Genomic DNA, 23,651 nt, shown 5'->3' on the forward strand with positions numbered 1-23,651 from the left:
AAACAGGATTAACCTATTTTCTTAGAAATATATTAATATTTTAGTCCCTTATAATTAAATTCAAATACTAGTATTACCATATTTTTGTATTGTCATCTAAAAAAAATATTTTATTTATATATGGAGTAGAAGCTAATTTAATTTTGGTACATAGAATCTTTCTAACATAAGACAATATATTTGATATTTATCAATAAATTTATTTTAATATATGTGATGGTTTTTGAAATTTAAAAGCACTTTTATGGAAATTAAATATTTCGACATAGATAATTATGAGTTATAGATTGTTGATAATAAGAATTAATTAAGCAAAAGGATAAAATACAAATACAATAGAATATAATAGCTCGGAAGCTGGGACCAGCGAATTTTTATTTTTTAATTAATTTGTGTTTTTCTCCTGACTTATTATTTTTTGGTTTAACACATGCAACATGTGTCTGAGAATGAATAAAATATGTTAGGGATCTCGAGGGTACTTTTGGGATTTGGGAAGTTACATGTGAGAGAATTATTAAGTAGCAGGCAACAGGTTAGCGTGTCGTAATTCGTATCGCTGTTATCTGTAGCAGACACGGAAGGTGTGGAAGAAGCTTTGACCAACTCAGGGCCGGCCTGGGAGGCTCCAAATTTGAACATGAGGAAAAATATACCAGAACCTTCCAATTTCGCCCCCGTTCTCTTAAGACATAAGCAAGTTACTTCCTACGATTTCTCAACGCTCTTTTCCTGTTGTCGGTTGGATACTATTTTTAAAAAACCCTATTTTTTTAGTTTAAATTCATTTATTTTTATATTTTTAAATTATTTTGATATGTTTATATTAAAATGTAATTTTAAAAAATATAAAATATCATTTTAATTAATTTTAAAATAAAAATTATTTTAAAAAATAATCTCTACTATAATCTAAAGAACATACCAAAGTTGAAGCGATGCTTTTTGAATGTGTCAAGTTCAAAGGTCATACATTTCAGGATTTCGACTTTAAGATGCATCCACCGATTAATTCCTCACTTATGAAAAAAAAAGAAGAAATAATTGGTTTTAATTATTGGTTAATGTACTGTTATTTGCTCGGAAAAAATAATGGTGACTGTATGCTGATCGGCTTGTTAATCATGTTTTTTTTCTGCAGAACCTTGGAATTGGAGTGCATTATGCACCTCACGCCGCTAAGGGGTGTTTGAATACTAGGATTAAAAGAAACTTGGAGTGGAAATTGAAGAATTATAATAGATAATTAAAAACAAATTCAAATAACATTTTAATTTTAATAATGTATTTGGAATAGTTGATGGAAAAATAAATTTTAAGCTTGGGGTAGATACAGTCAAGGAGACAGGTTCCAGGTCAACTTGAAAAAAATAAAAAAAAATATTTAAAGTTTTAATATTGTATATAAAAAAGTTAAGAATCAATTCATGTGAATGTATACAATACATGTTATAAATAATAAATTTTAAAAAATTATTTCAAAATATTTTTTTAATTCTACATTGTAAAGATACTATCTTTTTCTTTTAAGTTGAAGTATTTAAATAAAAAACATTTCTTATTCTACATTGAAAAAATACTTTTTTTTTTCATAAACATAAAATATATATATTGATGGGCTTTCAATTCCACAATAAAAAAAATAAAAACTTCTTTTATCTCTTCTTGAGCTATAACCACTGCATTGTTTTTTTGTCCATCCTCTAATTAAAACCACTATTTTATTTTATTTTTGCCTCCTTTTATTACAGATAGAGATGTTGATGGACATGCTTTCAAAAAATAGTTACCATGATATAATCACCAAATTATTATCAAATTGCCACTAATGCGGTAATGGACCTAGTAGTGGTGTGTTTTTCTGCTGCATGTGTTTCAAAAAGTGGAACTTGAACATGATACCTCGCTCTCATTGCTCATGTAATGGAAGTGGTGGTAACAACTAAATTCAAGATTTTTTAAAGGGATAATTATAAAATCCGTACTCCTATAATTTGATCTAAATTTCATTTTTCTCTGTACCTTTATAAATTATATTTTATATCGTAGATCAAATAAAAAAAATAAAATAAAATGAATGGTTAAGAATGTAAATTGTTATTGAATATCTAAACTTCAGGATGGAAAATATAATTTATGAAAGTACGAAGAAAAAATAAAATAATAGAATATAAAAATATTTTTGTATTTTTTTTTTAATTTTAGTAATGAACCCTCAAACATTTTTTCACTTAGTTTTATTCTTTAATTAAATTAACTTATCATGAATGTGATCAGTTATTATGTGAATTTTTTTTTATATTGACTTATCATGCCAGACCCAAATAATATAGGTCTGGCATGCTTACCAGATCAAAAAAACTTGGTTGTCAGACCCAGACGTTGGGGTATAACAAAGCTGAGGCACGACAAGATTGCCAAACACCAGACGTCGAGGAATGACACCTCAGGCGATGGTGTATGGAATGGTTGTCAGGCCCCAGATGCTGGTGTATGGCATGGCTGCCAGGCCCCAGGGGCTGAGAAATGGTGATGTGCATCATGAGAATTATAATCCATCTTGTAAAGCTAAAACTAATGTGCAAGAGGATTCAGATGGTCCAATGACAAGAGCGAGAGCGAAACAACTACAAAGGGCCTTGACGAGTCAAATTGGAATAATTGAAGCTGCGTCAGAGTTAAAAATTAGCAATCAGTTTGAAATTGGTTCAAGGAAGTTTATTTGCCTACAATTGGAACTTGGAGATGAGAAAAGCCCTTAATTGTTCTTTTGATGCTGGGCTACTCGAATTTGGGTTGATATGCAAATAAGTGAAGGAATTGATGCTGTTTATGGTCAGAACAACAAATGAATTTGAACCCGAATTTGAAGTCATCCATTGCATGTGAAAACAAGACTAATCTAGGTGGATTTCAAGTTCAGAACGTGTTCTTTCTAGATTGTCCAACCATGATTGCATTGGACTTTTGTATAAGAAGATATGGTTGTTTTAAATTTGGTCTGTTTATGTTAGAAAGGTCAAAAAACGTGTGCTATTTAATTTGTCTAGGTTGGTCTGTCAAAGTCTGTTTTTTGGGCTTGACTTCTGCCATGTTGAATTATTCCTAACTTTGGAGGGATGTTCCAATTATAAATATAGTATCAGAATATGTAATAAAGAACTTTTGGCCAAGATTTGAAACTTAATTCACAGAATTAAGAGTTGTTCTTCTAAATTGATTTTGTGAAGAACCCTACCTGACTTATTACTCTTCAATCACAAAGAGTGTGGCGTCGAAATCCTAGATTGATCTTTGTGGCGTCCAGATCGACTTATCAAAGTATCATTCTAGTCTATCCTCCATCTTATTTACCTTGAAATCACTATAATCCAGCCTAAACACCAAAAGAAAGACAACACAACCAGACCCATCCTTTATCCATTTTCATCAGATTCATTGTTGCCGATTTTCGAATCATTCACGGCACATCAAATGGCATGATTGTTAGACACTTAGCGATGGGGTCAATAATGTTTGTCAGACCTTAGGGGCTCGGATTTGACAAAACAGTCAAACCCCAGGTGCTCGGGTTAGGGATGGCTGCCAGACCCCAGCGCCTTGAGTTTGGAAAGGCTGTCAGACCCAGGCATCATGGGTCTGGTAGGGGCGCCAGATCTAAATTTCTTAGGTCTCGCACTAACAGACCCAAGTAACTTGGGTTTGACGCCCCTGCCAGACCCCAAGAACTTGGGTGTGGCACAACCAAACCATAGAAATTAAAATCTAGCATGGGCGCCAGACCTCAGGCGCATGGGTCTGACATGGTTTACAAATATTAAAACGTTCACAAATCTAACTTCCAACTGCTATTACAATAACTATTTATATTGTTTATGAATCGGTCCGCAGTAACGCGCAGACCATCTATTTAGTAAGTCCTAAATGAACAAGAAAAAAAGAAAAGAAAAACTTTTAGTGGCAACAAATTACTTATAATATTATTGTGGATTGTAATATTGAGATTTTAAAAAAAATTAATTAGATCCTTAATTTTTTTTTTTGCACAATTAAACCTTTTTAGCCCAAATTGAAGCTCAATTGAATATTTTTTAGGGGGTGAGAGTTGAATTGAAAGACAGGGGACTGAAGTGAAAAACACGGGTAACATAGATGGTGGCTTTGAAATTTATTTCAAAATTTCATTTTCATCCCCAATCTTTTTTAACTATAAGGTGACCGATCCCTATAATTTTAAAAATATATATTTTGGTACCAAACTTTCTTTTCCTTTTTTTTTAGTCTTTTTTTGGGTGGAGGAGAGAGAAGAGGTTGTCAAATTCCAGCTTAGAGAATGAAAGTCATCGTTGAGAAAGATTTAGGCCACCAAAATAATCTATTTTTATGTCAAAATGTTTCATATGATGAGGAGAGTTAAGTTTAAGTCTTTTTTACCTTGAAAACACCTATAAAAACATATCTGAGCTCATAAAGTTTTTTAGTTTTGGGTTGATTTAGGGTTTTAGGATTTTTTTTTTCATTTTTGGAGGCTATAGAATGGTTTAACAAGGTTCTTAAGGTATTTTCTAGGTATTTTGGGTCAAAAATAGATTTTTGGGTTAAAAAAAGAACATCGTTTTTTCAGCCATATCAATGATCAAATTCTAGGATTAACAGACAACGTGTTGTCTTTTCCATTCTTTTATTTCTGGAAAAAAAAAGCCTGTGCGAGGCCTTTCTTTATGGACCAGGCGTTGGGCTTGGCTTACCAGGCCCATAACGCATGACCTCATTCTTTCTATTTTCTTTTTTTATATATAATTTTTTTAAAATTACTATCTTTTTATATGTATTTTTCAAAATAATTTTTACATTTTTTTTTATTAATACCCATTCTCTGTAATTGTTTTGTCTTATTTAGCCTTTTTGAAATAACAATTGTTTTTTAATTATATAGAGTGTGTTTAATTTTTTTATAAGGTTAGTGTCGTTAATCTATATTTTTTTTTTCTATATTTTATATAGATTAAACTTATTTTTTAAAATAAAAAAATTTGTTTTTTTTTAAAAAAATTTAATATGTGTGGCCTTCAACAAAATTTTTTCCTTTTATTTTATTCAATAAATTTTATATGTGTATCTATTTTTGTTATGGATTGATTTTCATAAATAAATTCATTAAACAAAACCATGTAAATAATTCATATTGTGAAATTAAATTTCTTGGCCTCCAACAACACTCTTATGGATATCGCTTGAAGACTTGCAATAATTCAGCAAGAAATAGTTCAGGTTTTAATATTTTTTGTTATCGTTAATTATTTTTTTATTTATATAAATAATTATCAGTTTATTTAATTAAATATTTATATAAATTTTTTAATTTATATTTTGAAGTTTTTTCAGAAAATAATCTGAATACCTAATATTTTGTTTTTTTAAATTACGACCCCCAGAGCGAAGCGCGTCAAATAGCTAGCTTGATGGAAATGACGTCTTGTCCACCAGCAAAGAGCAACGACAAATTAGCAAAGCTTCAAAGGAAAGTGAAACAATCTTCGCTAACCAGGACAAGACTACTCATTCAAGAAACTGGATTTTCTCATCTTTCCACCCAAAACTACAGTTTCTCCATTCAAAGAAAATGGGTTTTCTCATCCTTCCACCAAAACGAAAAAGCTAGCTTCCTGGTAAAAATGGCATGACGTGGTATCCATTCACACCCACTTATGAAGTGTGCATGTATACACACACTCACTGGATCTAATTCTGTCATTGTTAAATCCTGGCCCAGTCTACAGAAACATAAAATCTCTAGAGTTCGAATTATCAAGGAAAAAAAACCCAACATTTACCCCATCGATGCGTATAATATTACACTATTTGTATCTCCATGTACTATCAAGTTCTTGATGTCCCAAAACAGAGAGGAGGATTCGGTAATTCTGAGAACTGCTGTTAGGTGATCTTATGTATTCTTAGCAATAAATTGCATCATAGTTTCATGCTTTTAAAAGCACCAAAGTTTCACCAAATCTGTGGAGTATGGAAGAGAGGGTGATAGCTGATATGGACGCTTGCGGGGAAAAAAGGAAGAAATGCATGCGAAGTCAAGGGTTATGGTTTTCTAGTTGGGACAGGTGATCCAGAGCGGGCGGTTGGTGTAATGTCAATCACCCAAATCAGTTGTACCAATTTTGTCAAGGACCCAATCCTAAGATCTGCAACCATCATCCAAACAAACTCCCACAACTGGGAATATGATTTTCTAATATTAAGGTGCTTTTCGTTTAGGGTTGGTGGTAGTGGTGAGGCCACTGACTCCATAATTCTTTTTTTTTTTTTTTGTTGCTTATCCCGATGATGAATGTGATGTCTGTGCTTCGGGGTCAAGTGGATTGCTGATAGGGAAAAAAGAAGATGTCGGATCATAACGAACTTTTTATCAACTTTCCATGCATGTGCTAAATCAGAGAATGAGGGTATGACATAAAAGAGTAGCTTCTAAAGCGGCAATACATTACAGTAGAGGAATATTTGGACCTTAATGCCGATTTTGTGTTTTGAAGAGTAAGAAAAGCATTAAGAAAAAAAACTAAAAGTTCCTGGTGAATTACTGTAGTATACGAGGAAATTCACTGTAGATTTAAGATGATTTTATCTTTTATTTCTCTTAACAATTGTCTTTGTACTGGAGACAAAGTCGTATTTCTCATGAGGTCCGAATGTTATTTGAGAATTAATCGAGAACAGAGTTATCGTTCTGCGTATTTTATATACAATAAAAGTACTATATTACCCTTAGAAGCTCAAAAAATTGGCCTCCAGTCTAGAGGCTTTTGTGTCTTTGCAAGTTTTATTTGCACAGTTAAATAACATTTGTGCCTTTTAGGCAAGAAAAATATTATCTTTTTAAGGAGGGGTTATTATGTCTTTGCACACTTTATGTATAATAAAATTTCATGTGTTGCCCCTTGACTTTGAAAAATTAAAAGCTGCCTTCGGAGGATATTTTTGTATTTGCATCATGGTTTTTTTCATAATATGTGTATGCCATTAGGCTTTCTTAGTAATTTGCTTTACTATAATATTAATAAATCGATAAAGTAGGTCTACGCATGCCTCACATGCGTAGGCGCGTCATCACCCTCTGTGCCATTCTAGTAGCGTGTGGGGTACGTACGGTGATAAAAAAAGGTTGATCGTCTACTCACCCGACATGAAATGTGCAGCATATATTTTAGGGTGGCGCGTTTTATCATTTGAGTGGCGGTTTGACGACAATTGGTCTTTTTCCTCCTCCCCTTTTTTCCTCTCTCCCAAGCCTCAGTATATGTGCAAAGCTTTGACAAATTCAATTATGACCTCCAGTTTGTATTTGTTTTGGATTTGGTCCTCATTCTTTTAATTTCTATTTTTTTATATATATTTGATACTTCTTTAAGTTTGTCCCTAATCATTTAATCTTATAAGATTTTTTTTATTTAATATGGTCCTCATTCTTTTGATTACTATTTTTTTTATCCTTTTCATTATTATTATTTTTTTATTTTGTTCTTGGGAGTTTGATTTATTTATTTTTGGTTTTCAATTTTGGTCTTTATTTTTTTATTACTCTTTTTTTTTATCCTTTTCTTCATTTATTTTGTTTTTCAATTTAGTCCCTTATTAGTTTCTTTCAATTATTTATGTGCATTGTTTAGTCCTCATTGTTTTAATTTTAGTTATTTAAAATTTAATTTTTGTATGGTTTTAAATTTTTCTTTATGGTTTTTTCATGTTTGCCTTTTACATGGTAATCCTAGTCTCATAACATAGTCCACCAGTTTCGACGATAAACCCGATTTAAGTTCGATATTTTTAAGGTCTTTTTTAAAAGTTGGTTTTTTTCTTTAATTTCATCATTTGACATTGAATTATTGGGCCTGAAGTTTCTTGATTTGCTTTGCTTTCCTTTTTGTTAGGTTATTCTTGCCTCATATCTCAGATCGCAAGTTATTTGAATTAATTTGGATTGACTTGATTTTTTCTTAATTTTATTTTATTTTATCATTTGTCATTTAATTACTAACCCTTTAACATGTTTTATTAAATAATATTTAAAAATAAATGCACATGTTAGCGCATGATGGGTTATCCTGAATGTGAGGTAGTAAAGTTAGCCTGACTTAACTTGCATTTTCTTACTAAGTTTTTTTTTTATATAACTTTGGTATTTTTTGCTAAGTGCTTCTTTTGGAAGTCTGATTTATTTTCCTCGATTTTTTTGTAAGTTTTTTTTTTCAATTTCATCAGTTTGCATAGAATAATTTGTCATCGAGGTTTGTTATTTTTTTGCTTTCTTTCTATTTGATTATTACGATGGTTGGCTGGTAAAGTTAACTCGGGTTAGCTCAGGTTTTTTTTGAAGTTTTTTTTTTGTTGAACTTTGTTTTTTTGCTAGGTGCTTTTTTTTTGAATTTTTTTTGTTTTATCTCGATATCATATCATGGGTTGTGAGTTTATCAAGTTAGGTCAAGTTGACTCAGATTTACTTCTTTGGCATTATATATATATATATATATATATATATATATATTTGACATTAAGTTATTAGGTCTTTGAACTTTACGATTTCTTTTCACTTTTCTTTTTGTGGGTTATTTTGGTTTTATATCGTGAGTTGTGTTTTAGTAAATTTAACCTGATTTGTCTCAAATTATCATCGTTTGAATATTATATTCTTACGTTGAGAAAATTTATACTAACTTGCAGTGTAACGCAGACCACCTATCTAGTACTATCTAAAATATATATGCTTTTTATTTATTTATTAAAATAGTATCTTCAATTTAGTTTTTTAAATAATAAAATCAGATTGTTCTCAATCTACTTTTAAACATGTCATAACATTATAATTGATGTATTTGTATATATAAAAATATATTTTTTTCTTTTTTCTAGTTTCAACTAGTAATTAGGTTAAGAACCTAACGTTAAATGATTGTTCTTATCTTACAGCTCATTGATGCTCTTAATTAAATATCATAAGTATCTGGAGCTCCATCGCATGCAAACTCCACATTATTTGTTTCGAAATAATGTTTACTTCGTAACATCATCCAATTAACATAGTCGAATCAGGTAGATCAGCAAAGGAAAATTTATATTAATCACAAATGCAAAACTATATATAAATAATAAATAAATAAATAAATATATACACACATGGTGAGGTCTTTGTTTTTAGCTGGCCCATGTCTAAAAGATGGATCTAGGCTAGGCAAACATCTATTGGGCCAGGTTTTGTTAGTGGTAAATTGAGATCCTTTCTAGTTTAAGATGTTTGGCCGTGTTAGGTCCAAGAGCTTACACCCATGGACTTACAAGCCCATTATTTTGTTTGTTTGGGTATCCTGGATTTTTCATGCCCCCGAAACCAGAAAGCGGTGCTCGGAACAAAACAACAAAGCGGAGAGACTGAGAGAGAGAGAGAGAGATTTGGTAACAAACAGCGAAAGCAAAACATGAGGGGGAATAATAAGGCACTGCTGGTTCGAGCTTTAATTTTCGGAAGCCACCGGAGTTCAATGAACTCCTTCTCCCGTCATCTTCATGAAAACCTAATTTCAAATCCAAGCAAAACCTCACATCCTTCTAAATCTCTCTCCAACTTCACCACAAAATTTCACTTCTCAACTCCTTATCTGCAACCCTTCCAAAGAACCCTCTGCTCCTCCTCCTCCTCCGGTAAAGCCTTAATCTCTTCTACTTTTTTTCTTTTTATAATTCTCTGGTGTTTTAATGCTGCATGTATGTATACCCGTTGAATTAATGATGAATCGATCATATAATTTCAGGTGCATCAAACATTGTTCTTGTAAAATCAGATGAAGAGCTGAATAGCGGACTGAAAAATGTTCAAGGTATTCCAAAATTAGTCCTTTTACTCTTTCAGTTTGTTCAATTCAGTCCTTAAATTATTAATTATTCTATGTTGCATGCAATTTGAATTTGGTGGACTTTCAAATTAAAAAACAAACATTAGAAATATAAGGTCTGAAGTGACAGCTCCTTGCATTGTGCATTCCTTGTGGCTTACATTACTTTTCTGTTGAAAATTCGTTGACTCAGAGAAGTCTTCTCCAGCGGTTTTCTATTTTACTGCTACATGGTGTGGGCCTTGTAAGTTCCTCATCAATCATCGCTTTGTTTTGCTTTCGGGCATTGTGATTTCTCCTATGTAGATGTTTGTGCACAATACAGCACGTAGAGCTTCCTGTTTGGTCATGTTATTGAGTGTTCATCTCCTGCAGGCAAGTTTATATCTCCTGTAATCGAAGAGCTGAGTAAGAAATACCCTCATGCAACAATATATAAAGTTGACATTGACACGGTATGAAAGTTTCATGCTTCATGGTGTAAAAATGATACTTCTATTCTTACGAAAAAGTTTCTCTCTTGATTCTATATCATGGGATTTTCTTTCTATTTACATCTTAAGAGAATAGATGAAACCAATTAAAATGTAATCAAATTTACAATTTTAATTTTAATACACCGCCACCACCACCACCACGAACACCATAACCTAAATTTTGGTGGCTGATAGTCATTATTGATTAAAAGGTGTAATGAATAGCATTATTTATGAAACATTAGTCTCTGCGCTACAGAGGCACCTAAGATGAACCTGTCCTAATGGTCAACGGCTTGAATCTGTCTGGGGGGATTTGTGGAGCTCTTTATTGTGTTCATAACCTGGGTTGAGATAATTGAAAAGGAATAGGAGCGTAAGACCATGGGGAAATAATATTTGAAGGCATTAAACAACATCAATATTATGCATGAAACATTAGGTTGTGTGCTTTAGGTTTATCTAAGATAAAAGTTAAAACTGTCCCTGTGATCTGAATGACCCACTGAAAATGGTCAATGGTTTGATCTGTCTGCCACATTGGAAACATGGGATGGTGTGGATTAAAAATGAATAAGAGTATAGTAGTATGAGCACATTGGTTGAAACAATCAAGAAATCAAGACTTAGTTTTGACTGTTGAGTATTCTTATTTGGCTCACAGGAAAGCCTATCTTGTGATCATTATAGCAATGTGACATAGCTCTGGTCTTCATATTTCATAGATATAAAGCAACCTTGTTAAAGGGCCAAATTTCTTCTTGTCTTATGGTAGCATAGATAGTCATGAATTCAAAATGGTAGGGACTAATGTTGCCGGCTTCCCTTGCAGGAAGGTCTTCAAAATGCGTTGGCGAGCTTGAATATTGCTGCTGTGGTAAAGTTCACTACTCTTTTTCATTCTTTGATTGCTCGTATTCCATATATGTTCCCTGAACATCCCTACTAATCAATATATTTGTATTTGTTCTTATTTTATTCTGAGAGTGTTCTTGGGAATGGATGGTATGTGTATTGGGTTTGCAACCAAATTGTTTCACGTTCAAGTCCTAAGATTACCCACTCTATGCACAGTTTTTGGAGGTTGAGAGTTTGAGTCTGTCTCCAAGTTCCCTTCCTGTTCTCTGTTTCTATTACCTGCTGAGTGACTGTTTTGAACCAATAATATCATATGTTTTGCATCTGTTCTTCATTTTCTTCATAGAATAAATAAGAAATTTTCCAAGGTTGTGATGTGACATAAAAAACATGGAATTCTCCACTTATTGCTAGGAAACCAGAAGGTGCATATAAATTAGAATGTTCAGATTTAAAGAGTTCTCTGCATGACTTGTTCGTGATGGAGCAGGCATGGGAAATTGTGTATTGGTTTTGCAAGATGCAATGAGAGCCAACATGGCATTAGGGAGAAGGTTTTGGGCATGCCAATGTGTTAATGGATTGTATGTTAACCATTCCACTGTGGCAGGGTGTTAGGGAATATCTTTTGTAGGTTTTGGCAGGAGGAAAGTTTGTAATATTTTACATGTACGTTCTGCTTTCATAGTTTTTCAGCATTTATAGTGGCTGGCATAAGAAGAAACATACAATGTCTAGTGTTTGTTGCCATTAGAGGCCTTGGTTGAAGTACAGTGGGATGGGAGGCACTCTTGTTTTGAGTTTAATTTTCTTTTCTACAAATTTTTTTTCTCTCCTAGTTGTATAACTACAATAGTCTCCTTATACAATCACTTCATTTATACCTCAAAAGAAGCCTTGCCTATTTGTGCAAAATTTCTTTTTGGAGGGCTTATGGCTCAAATCTTTCTGATTTGAGTCTTCTTTTGCAGCCAACTCTTGATTTCTACAAAAATGGCAAAAAGGAAACTACAATTGTTGGTGCTGATGTTGCCAAGTTGAAGAATACCATGGAATCTCTCTACAGGTAATTTCTAAGTGGACTAAGTTTAACTTTGCTTATGCTTCTGTATGTCAGTGACTGCTGGGTAAGTTCATTATTGCCTGTCCGTGAACCAAACTTTATGTATTTAGCACTAGTTGTTACCTTATGATATTTATATCTTTTCATATATCTATGCTTTGCCTCAAGGAACTTACACAGCCCGTGATTTCTATGGTCTCCATATCGGTCTTTCTTTAACCCAAAACTTTCTATATACCATTGGAGTGCTTGAAGGAAGTAATTTAAACTTGATCAATTTTATGTCTATATTTGATGCTGCTATGACTTTTTATTCCTTACAAGAGGATAAAAGAGTTGGAAATATTTAAATCTTATTTGATTATAGCTTTAAACCCCCCCCCCCCTCTTTTCTTTTGAGAATGATTAAGGCCTCTAACTCAAATGTTATTGAAAGCAGTTCCTATCCTGGTAGATTTGCATTGACTTATTTTACCACACTCGATAATTTGTCAAAATTCAGTTTGAAGGGGTGGGTGTGGTTGGAAATCTGGTTTCTGCTGAATCTAACCAACTGATACATTAGTGGGTTCGTGTAAATGGACCGAAAAGAGGGATCAATTTTAGGTTTTGGGCAAAGTTCAAAAAAGTCTCCCAACCATATAGGTCCCCTAACAATTTTACTTCTCAATCGGGTCCCCATAGTTTCATAAATTCTCTATTGAATCTCTTTTCCTTAATGGATTCCATCCAAAGGCAATCTATTTAATACTTTCCTATAAAAACTTATCAAGAGCTTATATGAAGAACTTAAATGAGAATTTTAAATGCTTCATGGATCCAATTGAGACCTTACGGCAGAAATGGCATTTGTCTAAGGGTACTTTCTTATTTTTATTTTCAGGGAGGATTAAGGGAAGGTGCCTAAATAAAAGGATTGGTATTGCAAATGGATCGTGAAGGTGTCTAGACGGTGGTGGTTATGCGGTTCTCTCTCTAGAAAAGTATTTAAGATGCTTTTGCCAGGCCTCTTGTCTCAGAAATTATTTTGCTGAGCTTAATGATCCGTTGGTAGAATATGCTGTGAAAAGACTTCGAGATGATCTGCCCATGCTTGTGGATGGGACTAACTAAAAAAATGAATACCAGAAAACGAACACATGTTATGCTTCTATAGCACGTATGTTTTTTATTCCTGGATTTGTTTTAATAAATTTACCTTGGTCCTTATTTTTTATTTTTCTTATAAAAAAGTCCTTGATTGAAAGTTTTTGTCATCATATTTTACAACAAATACAATTTAGTTCCTCAATTTGTTTTTTTCAATTAAATTCTTACATGTCAACTTATAAAACTTATTTAAATTCTCAAAATTATTAAAAAATATTCGCATACATGATCAATTAATCCAAACAAATAAAAACTATCAGGTATTGAGCTATTATTTAGAGATAGAATTCATTCCTATAATATCACATATTTATCAAGAAATATGTTTTTCCTTTTTTAATTCTGTCTTGATTTTCTTAGGTTAAACTTAGAGAAATAAATGTTTTTAACAAAAGAAAACAGAAGGAAAAATATAATAATAGATATTGATATCATACAAAATAAAATATTTATTTTTAAATGGGTATATCTATTTAAATTCACTTAATTTTTATCTGATCTATCAACCCATTTAAAATTTTTTGACTGATTTTGATCCGTTTTATAATTTAACATGTAGGGATGTAATTAAGAAAATGAAATCAAGGAATAAATTATATTTACTATGACAAAAAAAATTTCAATTAAGAACCTTTTTATTATAAAAAAGAAATATAAGGATCAAAGTAGTTTTTTAAAAAACATTAAGGACCAAGACATACATCAATGAAAAGTTCATGCTATAGGAACATACCACGTGTCAATAAATACACATCAACTAATAGAAGGTCTGAACGTACAAGGATGATATTAAGAAAGATTTTCTTGACCCTTCCTTCATTTGAGTGCGATAACATTTTACCTCTGTGTTTTTCAGAATTGCTCTTTATATACCAATTTAACGTAAGATTTAAATTTTAATAAAAAAGAAAAAGAAAAACCTCTTGCATATAATATAGCAACTAAATACCAAAACACATGATAGATGTCATTCTCTTATTAGCTTCTCGAGTTTTCTTTTCTCCCTCTCTGTAAAATGATTACAGCAAACAAAATCCAACACAAATCAGAAGAAATCGAATTACCCAACTTTTCAAGTAATCTTCTCCACAAAAACCAATTTCTTACACTAAGCTCGTCAATCCCGAATGACCAAAGCCCTAAAAACGCAATTGTTGCCTAATTGTTTCGGTTAAATCATAATATTTTAGAATATCCAACACCTTTTACGATTTGTAAATGAATTATTGTTGTTTTTTTTTCAAAATCCTAAAAAATTATCAAATTTTCGTATCTTCTAATTAATATTCTCATGATAGATTTAAACCCTGATTTTTTAATCTTTAATTAACTTTTATTTAACCTTTAATTGATTGTTTGCAAGATAAAAAGCCAAATTTTATCATACACCATGGAAGTGACACCTACATCTTAAAAAAAATATGCACTGGCTATACATGGCACATAAACTTATTATTCATGTGAAAAACAAGCATTCGATGGTGACCAAAAGGGATTTCAAATTCAAGATGATGAAGGTAATGAAATTTTTAATGATGTTTCCATTACGAAGATGTTGTCTTTGCATGAAGATGTTGAAGTCATACAATTATACATGCATGCAGACTCTAAATACTACTTAGATAAACCTAATGATGGTAAACCTCGTATTTTAACAATTATGATGATGATATTAATAGGAAAAACAATGTAGTGTTTTTAGTTAATGAAGATGTTATGGGTAAAGATAATAAGAATGCTAATTTGGGGTGTGAGGTTGATGATGATGTCATTATTGATATATAGGGTGATGTTAATGAAGATAAGTATGATGGTGATGGTGAGAGTTTGGATGATGATTATATTCCATCGGACGATGAGGGTTTGAATTTGAAAAGAAAGACGAGGATGAATGTATTAACAACACTCATAGTTATAATGATTTTGTATTAGAGAATAAATTAAATTATGACTTTTATTTTGAGAATGAATGGATACTGAGTAGTGATGATGATAATATTAATTTAAGGAACAAATTTAATAATAGTGAAGATGAAAACAATAGGGTAAATAGATTAACCTTCTAAATACAAATGTTGATTTAAGATTTCAATTGATGGGTCCATAGATTTTTGAAGTGTCAAATACTCAATGATTTATTTCACTTGAGAGAATATAAAGTTAAGCATAGTTATTATTAAAAAACATTGAAAAAAAAACAATTAATTAAAATGAAAAAAAGGTGCATATTATTTAGATAGTGGTTGCACATTGGGGAGTTATGTTTTTGCTTGTTATCTGGTAGCAAAACTATTATGATTAGGTCATTAAAAGGTAAATATAGTTGTCTTAGGTTAACCATCATTAAAGCAACTAACTCTACATGGATAGCTAAAAAATTGCTACCCCCTTGTTAATGTTTATCCTAACATATCCAATAAAGCTTTCAAGATCATTCTAGATAACAAGTTTGAAATAAAACTACAACTAATGCAGTGGTTAAGGGCTAGAAAAAAAAAAAACTAAGGAATTTGTAAAAGTTAGTCATAAGATGTCTTATAAAAACTTGCCTAGATATGTTTAGTCATTAAAAAGAAATCTTAAGGTTTGACCCTAATTCTAATGTTGATATCTATTTATCTTGAAAGGTATAAAGATTCTATATTTGCTAGAAATCTTTGAAGGATGACTTTGTAAGTGGTTATAGATCTTTTATGAGAATTAATGGTTTATATTTAAAGAGTCTTTATATAAGAGTGTTCTTGATAATAGAATGGATTATTTTCAATTACATATGTTATTATAAAGGTTGAAAATAATGCTTTGTATGGCTCTCAATCAAAACTTGAATCAACTACAAACCATGCAATGAATATTTATGCTAATTTTATAAAAAAAGAATTTCATAGCATAGAGCTCAAAATTAGATTTCAGGTGCATCTATGTCATTTACATACCTTAACTACTACAATTATACAAAGAATATTGGTGATATTGACAATAATGTTGTTAATTGCTTGAAGAACATCCCTTCTAAAACTTGGATAAGATAATTATTTGAGCTTAAAATAAAAGTTAAAAATACAACAAATAATATGGCTGAATCAATCATTATTGAGTTGGGAAGCATACCGATTGTGATATTATTCTAAAAGATTAGATTGATGTTTAGGTTGCATGATAGATTTGCTAAAGTTATTAGTTGGAAGACTAAAAGTACTCATTATACGAGGAACTAGGTGAAAAAAAGAAAAAGAATTGAGAATGTATCATTTGTTAAATAAAAAAAATCTTTAAAAAACATATAAAAGTTTCATCTAATATTCAAAAATAAAATAAAATACATAGATGAATTAACCAATTATCATTTGACGAAAGGTTTGAATTTCAATAGACAACAAAACAAGAAACTCCTATGCTATTAGGCTTCCTATTCAGGTCCGTGAGATTTAATGTCGGGATAAAATCTTGTGAACATGAATAATTTACCTTGAAGAACATTAAGAAAATTCATTTACCGGGAGGTGGAAGAGACTGATGCTAGGAATCAATCAACAAGCTGCCGCAACTCCAGATTTGGTCTCAATTTTCAACAAGGGATCTTCATCGTGTGTGTGTGGGGGGGGGGGGGGGGGGGGGGGCGCGGGGAAAGCCTGTAAGGTGGTGGAGTAGGGTGTAGGGTCAAAGGGAGGGTAGAAAAAGGGAGACCGGTGGTCAAAGAAATGGGACAATGATAGGCTCTGGAATATCTGGTGTCAGGTCCCTTTCCACACTCTCCTGCTTAGCAAGAGTACACAGAGAGTGCCCATCATCTGCATTTGTATCGTGCAATGCCAAGATCAAGAAAATCTTAAATAAAACAAACACTACTCCGGCTGTTAGTGGTGGTGGCCGGTGGGCTTTTGGACCCTTCCTCCCTCTCTTTATCTGAGCATCCTTTTCCTGTCACTCCTTTATTACCATCATGTCTACGCTGATGCAGTTAATTATTGGACGTGCCTCAAAATATATTAATATATATTTTTTATTTTTTAAAAATTTATTTCTAATATTCATATATCAAAATAATTTAAAAACATAGAAAATAACTTGAGATTAAAAAAAACTAACCACGATACTAATTAAACGCCGCCGGCGTGGTGTTGTGAGGTGGTAAACACCGTGGTGCTAACTGAGGAACAGGTTCCGCGGATGCCTCAATTATGCACTCGACACCCTTCTCAGTGCCAAGCTCTTTTATCCCAACCTCTCACTTACTGTGCTGGCCATTACTTAATGGTCAATTACACTAAAAACTGGGTATGACTCGGCTATGAAGTATGAACAGCTTTTTTCTTCTTTTATTTATTTATTTAGGAAACAATGCTTGCAATTTACAAAACATTTTGATATTAGATTGATCTCTGATTTTGCAAGTGTTTTTCTTATTATAAAATTTAAGATAGTTTTTTTTTCCATGATCACTATCTATGTAACATTTTACCTCCATTACAGCCATAGTATAGATTTTATCAAACTTGGAATTTAGGAAATAAAAGAATAATTCTCGTAACCAAGAAAGAAACGAATCCTAGTTAGATTTAAATGACGAGAAGATCAAGAAAGATTAAAACGTTAAATAAAAAGACAAATTATTAAAATATTATCGCTAGAAATTATTAAAAACTCGATTGATTTTGTGTTTTAAAAATATTTTAAAAAAAAATTAATATTTTTTTTAAATTAATATTTTTTTTGATATTTTTAGATTATTTTAATTTACTAATATTAAAAATAATTTTAACAAAATAAAAATTATTATTTTAATATATTTTCAAACACCAAACACAATTACTATCACACTATCCAACCAACCAGTATCACACTATCAAACATCAACTACGGCCACAGAATAAGCCGCCGGGAGAAAGAGAGAGGTGTTCTCGTTGGGCATGGCAGCAACAAGTTGCACAGCCGATCGAGGACGATAGGGATGTGTATTTATTGAGATTAGACTAAACCCTGCAACTCTCTTCCTTTCTTGCAAATTGCGTTGTCCCATCTCAGAATTCTGCAGTGCTTCATGGGGGAGGCTGGCTCTGCTTCCCTCTTTGTTATTGCTTTTTGGAACATTTCAATCATTAGGAACTTGAAGGGCTTGGCATCCTTGTAATTCTCATTTTCTCTGAAAATGGCACCTAATTTACAAAAAAAAAAAAAAAGGGTATCCAACTGCGGATGCCAAAATCTACCCATATTATCAGTCTCGTTTGAAGCTGGAGATTATTCCCTCGTCTCCTCTTGCTTTTGATGATCTGATGATGCAAAAGAAAAGGGTGGAAAGACCTTTCTTAGTTGTGGTTAAGTTAGAAGATAATGTTAATAGCATCGATTAAATCTTGTTACTGCTGGATAACTGTATGTTTTAAGAGATTAGAAAACTCTAATTACTAAATCAAGGAAGGAGGGAAAACTAAGTGGGGCATGGAGATTTTTGGAACCTACAATGTTTGACACGTGTCCGTTCGATAGAGGAATTACCCTTGCTCGAAAACAAAATGAATAAGGGAATTGTCAACGTGGACAGACTTGAATTATATTTTATTTTCAGTCCTTACTATAAGTCTAATTATTTTCAATTTATTTTAAATATAAGATCGCTTTTCAATCTATCACTTGATTGGATCGTTTCATCAAACTTTATAGAAACACCCTCGTATAAAAGACTTATATATAAAAAAAATAACCATGAAAAAAATCAACACTAAATTTTTTAATAATTTAGAAAAATAGAGCGTTAAGCTTTCCAGCAATTCTGTTATTGGTTTTCACAGGCTCAACGATGATATGCATATTTGTTTTTGTATTTTACAAGTTTTTTTAAAAAGTTTTGATTTTTTTTATTTTTTACTTTAAATTAATATTTTTTTAAAATAAAAAACAGACAATGTTAAGTAAATTAACGGTCATCGGTCATATCAAGTGGGGTTCCATACATTAATTGAAATGCTGGTCAAAAAGGTATCATGTTCATGCATTCCTCCATGTTCTTTTGGAAACTATCTTTTGTTTGATGCCCGCGCGAGGCCTTCTATTCCTAACCAAACCCTTGTGGTGCTGGACTTTACATGCATACATACATGTATGCATGCACGCATTTACTATGTATACGTACGTATGTACGCATATACTATGTGTATTTGTAATGAGTACTGAGAGAGTTTGTATGAAGCAGGAACTTTCCAGGAAGCAGCGAAACAAGAGAAGAGACACAAAGGCAATAAATAAGCAGGAAGAACCATTGGGTAAAGCGGTGTAACCAGTTACAACTGCACTCTTTACTGACTTTGGAACGTGCACATCCAGAAAACCAACAATCTACTCTGTTTGCTGTGTTCGATACTGTTATGAACTATGTAGTTGCTGTTATAAAATTATAATTCTTTTAATTAAGATTTTATGATATAGTTTTTCATGTAATTAATTTATAATATGTATTGATTAATTAAATATATTTAAATTTATGATAATTAAAGCAAAACTATCACGCCACTCTGAACAAAAAAGAAAAAGAAAACGGATACTAAGGGTGTCGACTGTCGAGTGCATGACTTGTTTTCACCCTGTGACGCAGTGACTTTGAAAGTTCATTGCTGATGGGAGCATCCCAAGAAGGGTAAGGTAACCTCTCCTATACACTCACGAGCCTCGCAGTTATCGGCAATATGAAAGTTTTGAGATTATTATTTAGATAAAATATTTATTATAATACATCAAAGATGAGATTATTTTAGTCTCGGTTAATGTTAGAAAAAAAGCCATGTGATCCTTTGAGTTAATTGAATTATATATATATAGTGAGGTGGAAGACTAAATTGATGCCATGATATTATCAAATTATCACATTTGGTTCAAATTCAATTATATGTTACATAAAGGGATAGATTCTTCATAGGTAGAATTAAATCACCACATTAATTATCTATATATTAAATCACTGTAATTCCTATAATACTAATTAAAATGATAGTTAATTAAGTCATTCCATGCCTCAAGAAATTAGCACATGGACCTCGAACTAAATCTATCAGACCCTAGGCTAAGCCCTAAACTAGGAGGGTGTTTGGGTGGGAGGTGTAGTTATTTTTTTAAAAAAAGCTACCACACCTCTTACTAAAAAAACATGTATATTTGCTTTTAGAAAGTGTAGTGTGTACTTTAAAAGGGTGGTACTTAAAAAAAAAAAAGCTAACACACACCCTAGAACACTTAAATTAGCACGTAATAACACGTGTTTGAATTACATCATTACCTCAATGAAGCCTAGACATGGAGGTTTTCGAGTGGAAAGGAAACACCGGTTCGTTTCATATTAATGTTTTGTTTGGTCTTAAATAAAAAATAATAATAAAATATTATTTTAATATATTTTCAAACAATTTTTTTTTTAAAAAACAACAAAATACACGATTGACTGACCAGAGGGAAGAGCCGACATATGAGGCATGCTATGGTCATATACAAGCAGGAAATACGAAAGAAAATGGAATTGAAATGGTGGGCAAAATTGAATCGACTGTGCAGTGGCAGGGGATCATCAGTAGGGGGCTGCAATCGTAGAATATTATTATATATTTTGTATGGGAGTTTAGCCACGACGTATATAATATAACTGCTTCCTTCCAATCATGACTGGGCACCCAAAGAGAAAATAACGGATGCCCCTTGTCCTGTATATAAAACGGCAACTGCACTGCCTATATTCTCTGCTCGTGGAAAGCTGGGAACTCAATGCAATGGGACAGCCCATGTGAGATATTCCATCTCAGTCTCTGATCCGTCCATCTAGTATGTATGTATATGTGACCATGATCATATATATATATATATATATATATATATATATATATATATATATATATATATATATATGTGTGTGTGTGGGGGGGGGGGGGGTTATAAACCATGCAAACTCCATTGATCACATGTGGCACCACATTATAGTGTTTTTAGAATATAATTGTGGTTGCTTGTAAAAATATTTTTTATTCAGAAATATATTAAAATAATTTTTTTATTTTTTAAAAATAATTTTTGATGTCAATGCTTCAAAATGATCTAAAAATATAAAAAAATATTAATTTAAAATAAAAAAATAAAAAAAATTTAAATTTTTTTTAAAATATTTTTAATACATAAAAACAAATAGAAACATAAAAAAAAAAAATTCATCCATCGGGCAGGCATGCATCATCACCTGAGATATTTACAATGAATATAGACAATTTCTTGTTTTCCTTTTGTTAAGCATTTTAATTACGAGTGTGAAGACATCCTATCTAGGGATAACTTACGCTTGACCCATCTTTCTAGAAGCTTTCGATCAAGTTGAGGTACTAACAAATTATTTAACTCGTGTTTTGTTGTAAATCTGGTAATTTTGTTAGAAAATAAATATAATCTTATTAAATGTGTGTTTTTTTTATTTCTTATTATAAATTAAAAGACTTATTCATGCATTTAATTAAATACATCATAAATAAATTATATGTGTCAATAAATATAAAAAATAAATTGTTAAGGTGTTTATTCAACTTATCTCGATGCAAGTCGTTTTCTAACGCAAAAGAATTAATTTGTAGGTGTTATTAACGTGTTTTTAACATCAAGTAAAGAATATAACCGTGATTTAAAAAGTTGGTCCTTATATATAATCAAATATAGTAAATATCATGTGTATTAATAAAAACATGTGAGGTCTCAAGCTAATTTTTAAGGTAACTGAAGAATAGAATATAATAAAGATCATTTCTATAGTACTTGTATAGTGATTTTTCAAAAAACAATATAAAGAAAAAAATAACAAATTATAAAAGATCAAAGATACCAATAACAAAAATGATATAGATAGTTGAAGTATAGAATAATAATTCAAAGTGTAAAAAACAAAATATAAAAAAGCTTTTAAAAAAACTCAAAATTACAATTTTGCCACCATTACATAAATTGTTTTGGTAAAATTTACAATTATATCATTTCTACAAAAACACCATTTCCAATAATTATTAATTTCTCCATTAACAATGTATTCAATGACATTTTTTATTGCTTGTGAACTATATTAACCACGAGGGTCGAGGCAAAACGAGACGTATTGTCAATTTGATTTATCATTTTACAAGCAAGAATTATCTATCAGTTTGATTTTACTATTAGTATTGATGAAAACTTTCTCTTAAAAAAATTATTTTCTTGTGTTTTTAACCAAAAGTTTCGTATGTCCTCATGAAAATTCAATTCATTTTTTTATAAAAAAAAAACTTCAAATTTTTTAAAGTATAAAATTATTTTTTAATTTTAAAAAAATAAAAACTCCACAAATTATAAAAAATATAAAATAAACCAGAATTATATTAACTCTTTTAGAAGTCATAAATAAGGATAATCTTAGTTTGATTCTCAAAACTTTTGCATATGTGATTCCTCAATCTATTCTTAGTTAGGTGCCATGGACTCAACCATTAAAGTATTTTAAGAATTATATTAAGACTGAGCATATAAATTTATATGATTTTTTTTAGATAATTTATAATTTTATTAATATTTATTTTTCTTTTAAAAAAACAAGAATGCTTCTTGACCTCAAAAGTTTTCGAAATTACTTTTTACAGTAGACTGGATTTTTATTAGCACGTATGAGGATTAATATTTCTGTAAGGGTCGTTGGTCAATGATAGCGATCAAATTAAATGAAAGTATGACACGATAGTACAGCTCCAATAGTTAACGGCCAAAAGATTGCCGTTAAACCGTTAACAATCCAATTAATGAATCGGTGGCTATGCTTCGGTGGCCCCCTTCAATTTAAACCAAACACTCCCCATCCCTACAGATCACTTCCATTCGTGACTTTTTCTTTCTTCATGACATATGTCCTCATTGAGTGTCGGTGACGACGGTGACTTACCCCCTTCGTCCCCTTTTGTCTGGTGCACGCTCGATTTTTTATTCACGGATGGAAATATCATTTATCATCTCATGTGTGTTTGAGAGTGTAATTATAATTATTTTTTAAAGTATTTTTTATTTAAAAATATATTAAAATAATATTTTTTAATTATTTTTAAATTAAAATATATAAACGATTCAAAAACACTAAAAAAATATTAATTTTACATAAAAAAATTCAAAATTTTTAGGAACACGGGTTAGACCGCGTTCTCAAACGGTCCCGAATTCATACGCGAT

General features: G+C 31.3%; 1 protein-coding gene across 1 annotated transcript; it reads left to right on the top strand.

Annotated features, from left to right (window-relative positions):
* The first annotated feature begins 9,386 nt into the window (after positions 1-9,386).
* LOC18094635 (thioredoxin O2, mitochondrial) lies at positions 9,387-13,542 on the top strand. Its single transcript, XM_006368977.3, has 7 exons — positions 9,387-9,708; positions 9,819-9,884; positions 10,093-10,143; positions 10,275-10,354; positions 11,208-11,252; positions 12,205-12,299; positions 13,180-13,542. Exons 1-7 carry the CDS (start codon positions 9,486-9,488, stop codon positions 13,187-13,189), a joined length of 570 nt encoding a protein of 189 aa, XP_006369039.1. The 5' UTR covers positions 9,387-9,485; the 3' UTR covers positions 13,190-13,542.
* Positions 13,543-23,651: the final 10,109 nt, after the last annotated feature.

The sequence above is a fragment of the Populus trichocarpa genome, chromosome 1, assembly GCF_000002775.5.
Source record: "Populus trichocarpa isolate Nisqually-1 chromosome 1, P.trichocarpa_v4.1, whole genome shotgun sequence".
NCBI lineage: Eukaryota > Viridiplantae > Streptophyta > Magnoliopsida > Malpighiales > Salicaceae > Populus > Populus trichocarpa.

Coding starts and splice junctions, on each gene's coding strand:
- LOC18094635 (XM_006368977.3), top strand. CDS start 9,486: ATGAGGGGGAATAATAAGGCACTGCTGGTTCGAGCTTTAATTTTCGGA. Junction 9,709..9,818: donor CTGCTCCTCCTCCTCCTCCG/GTAAAGCCTTAA, acceptor ATATAATTTCAG/GTGCATCAAACATTGTTCTT. Junction 10,144..10,274: donor TGCTACATGGTGTGGGCCTT/GTAAGTTCCTCA, acceptor CATCTCCTGCAG/GCAAGTTTATATCTCCTGTA.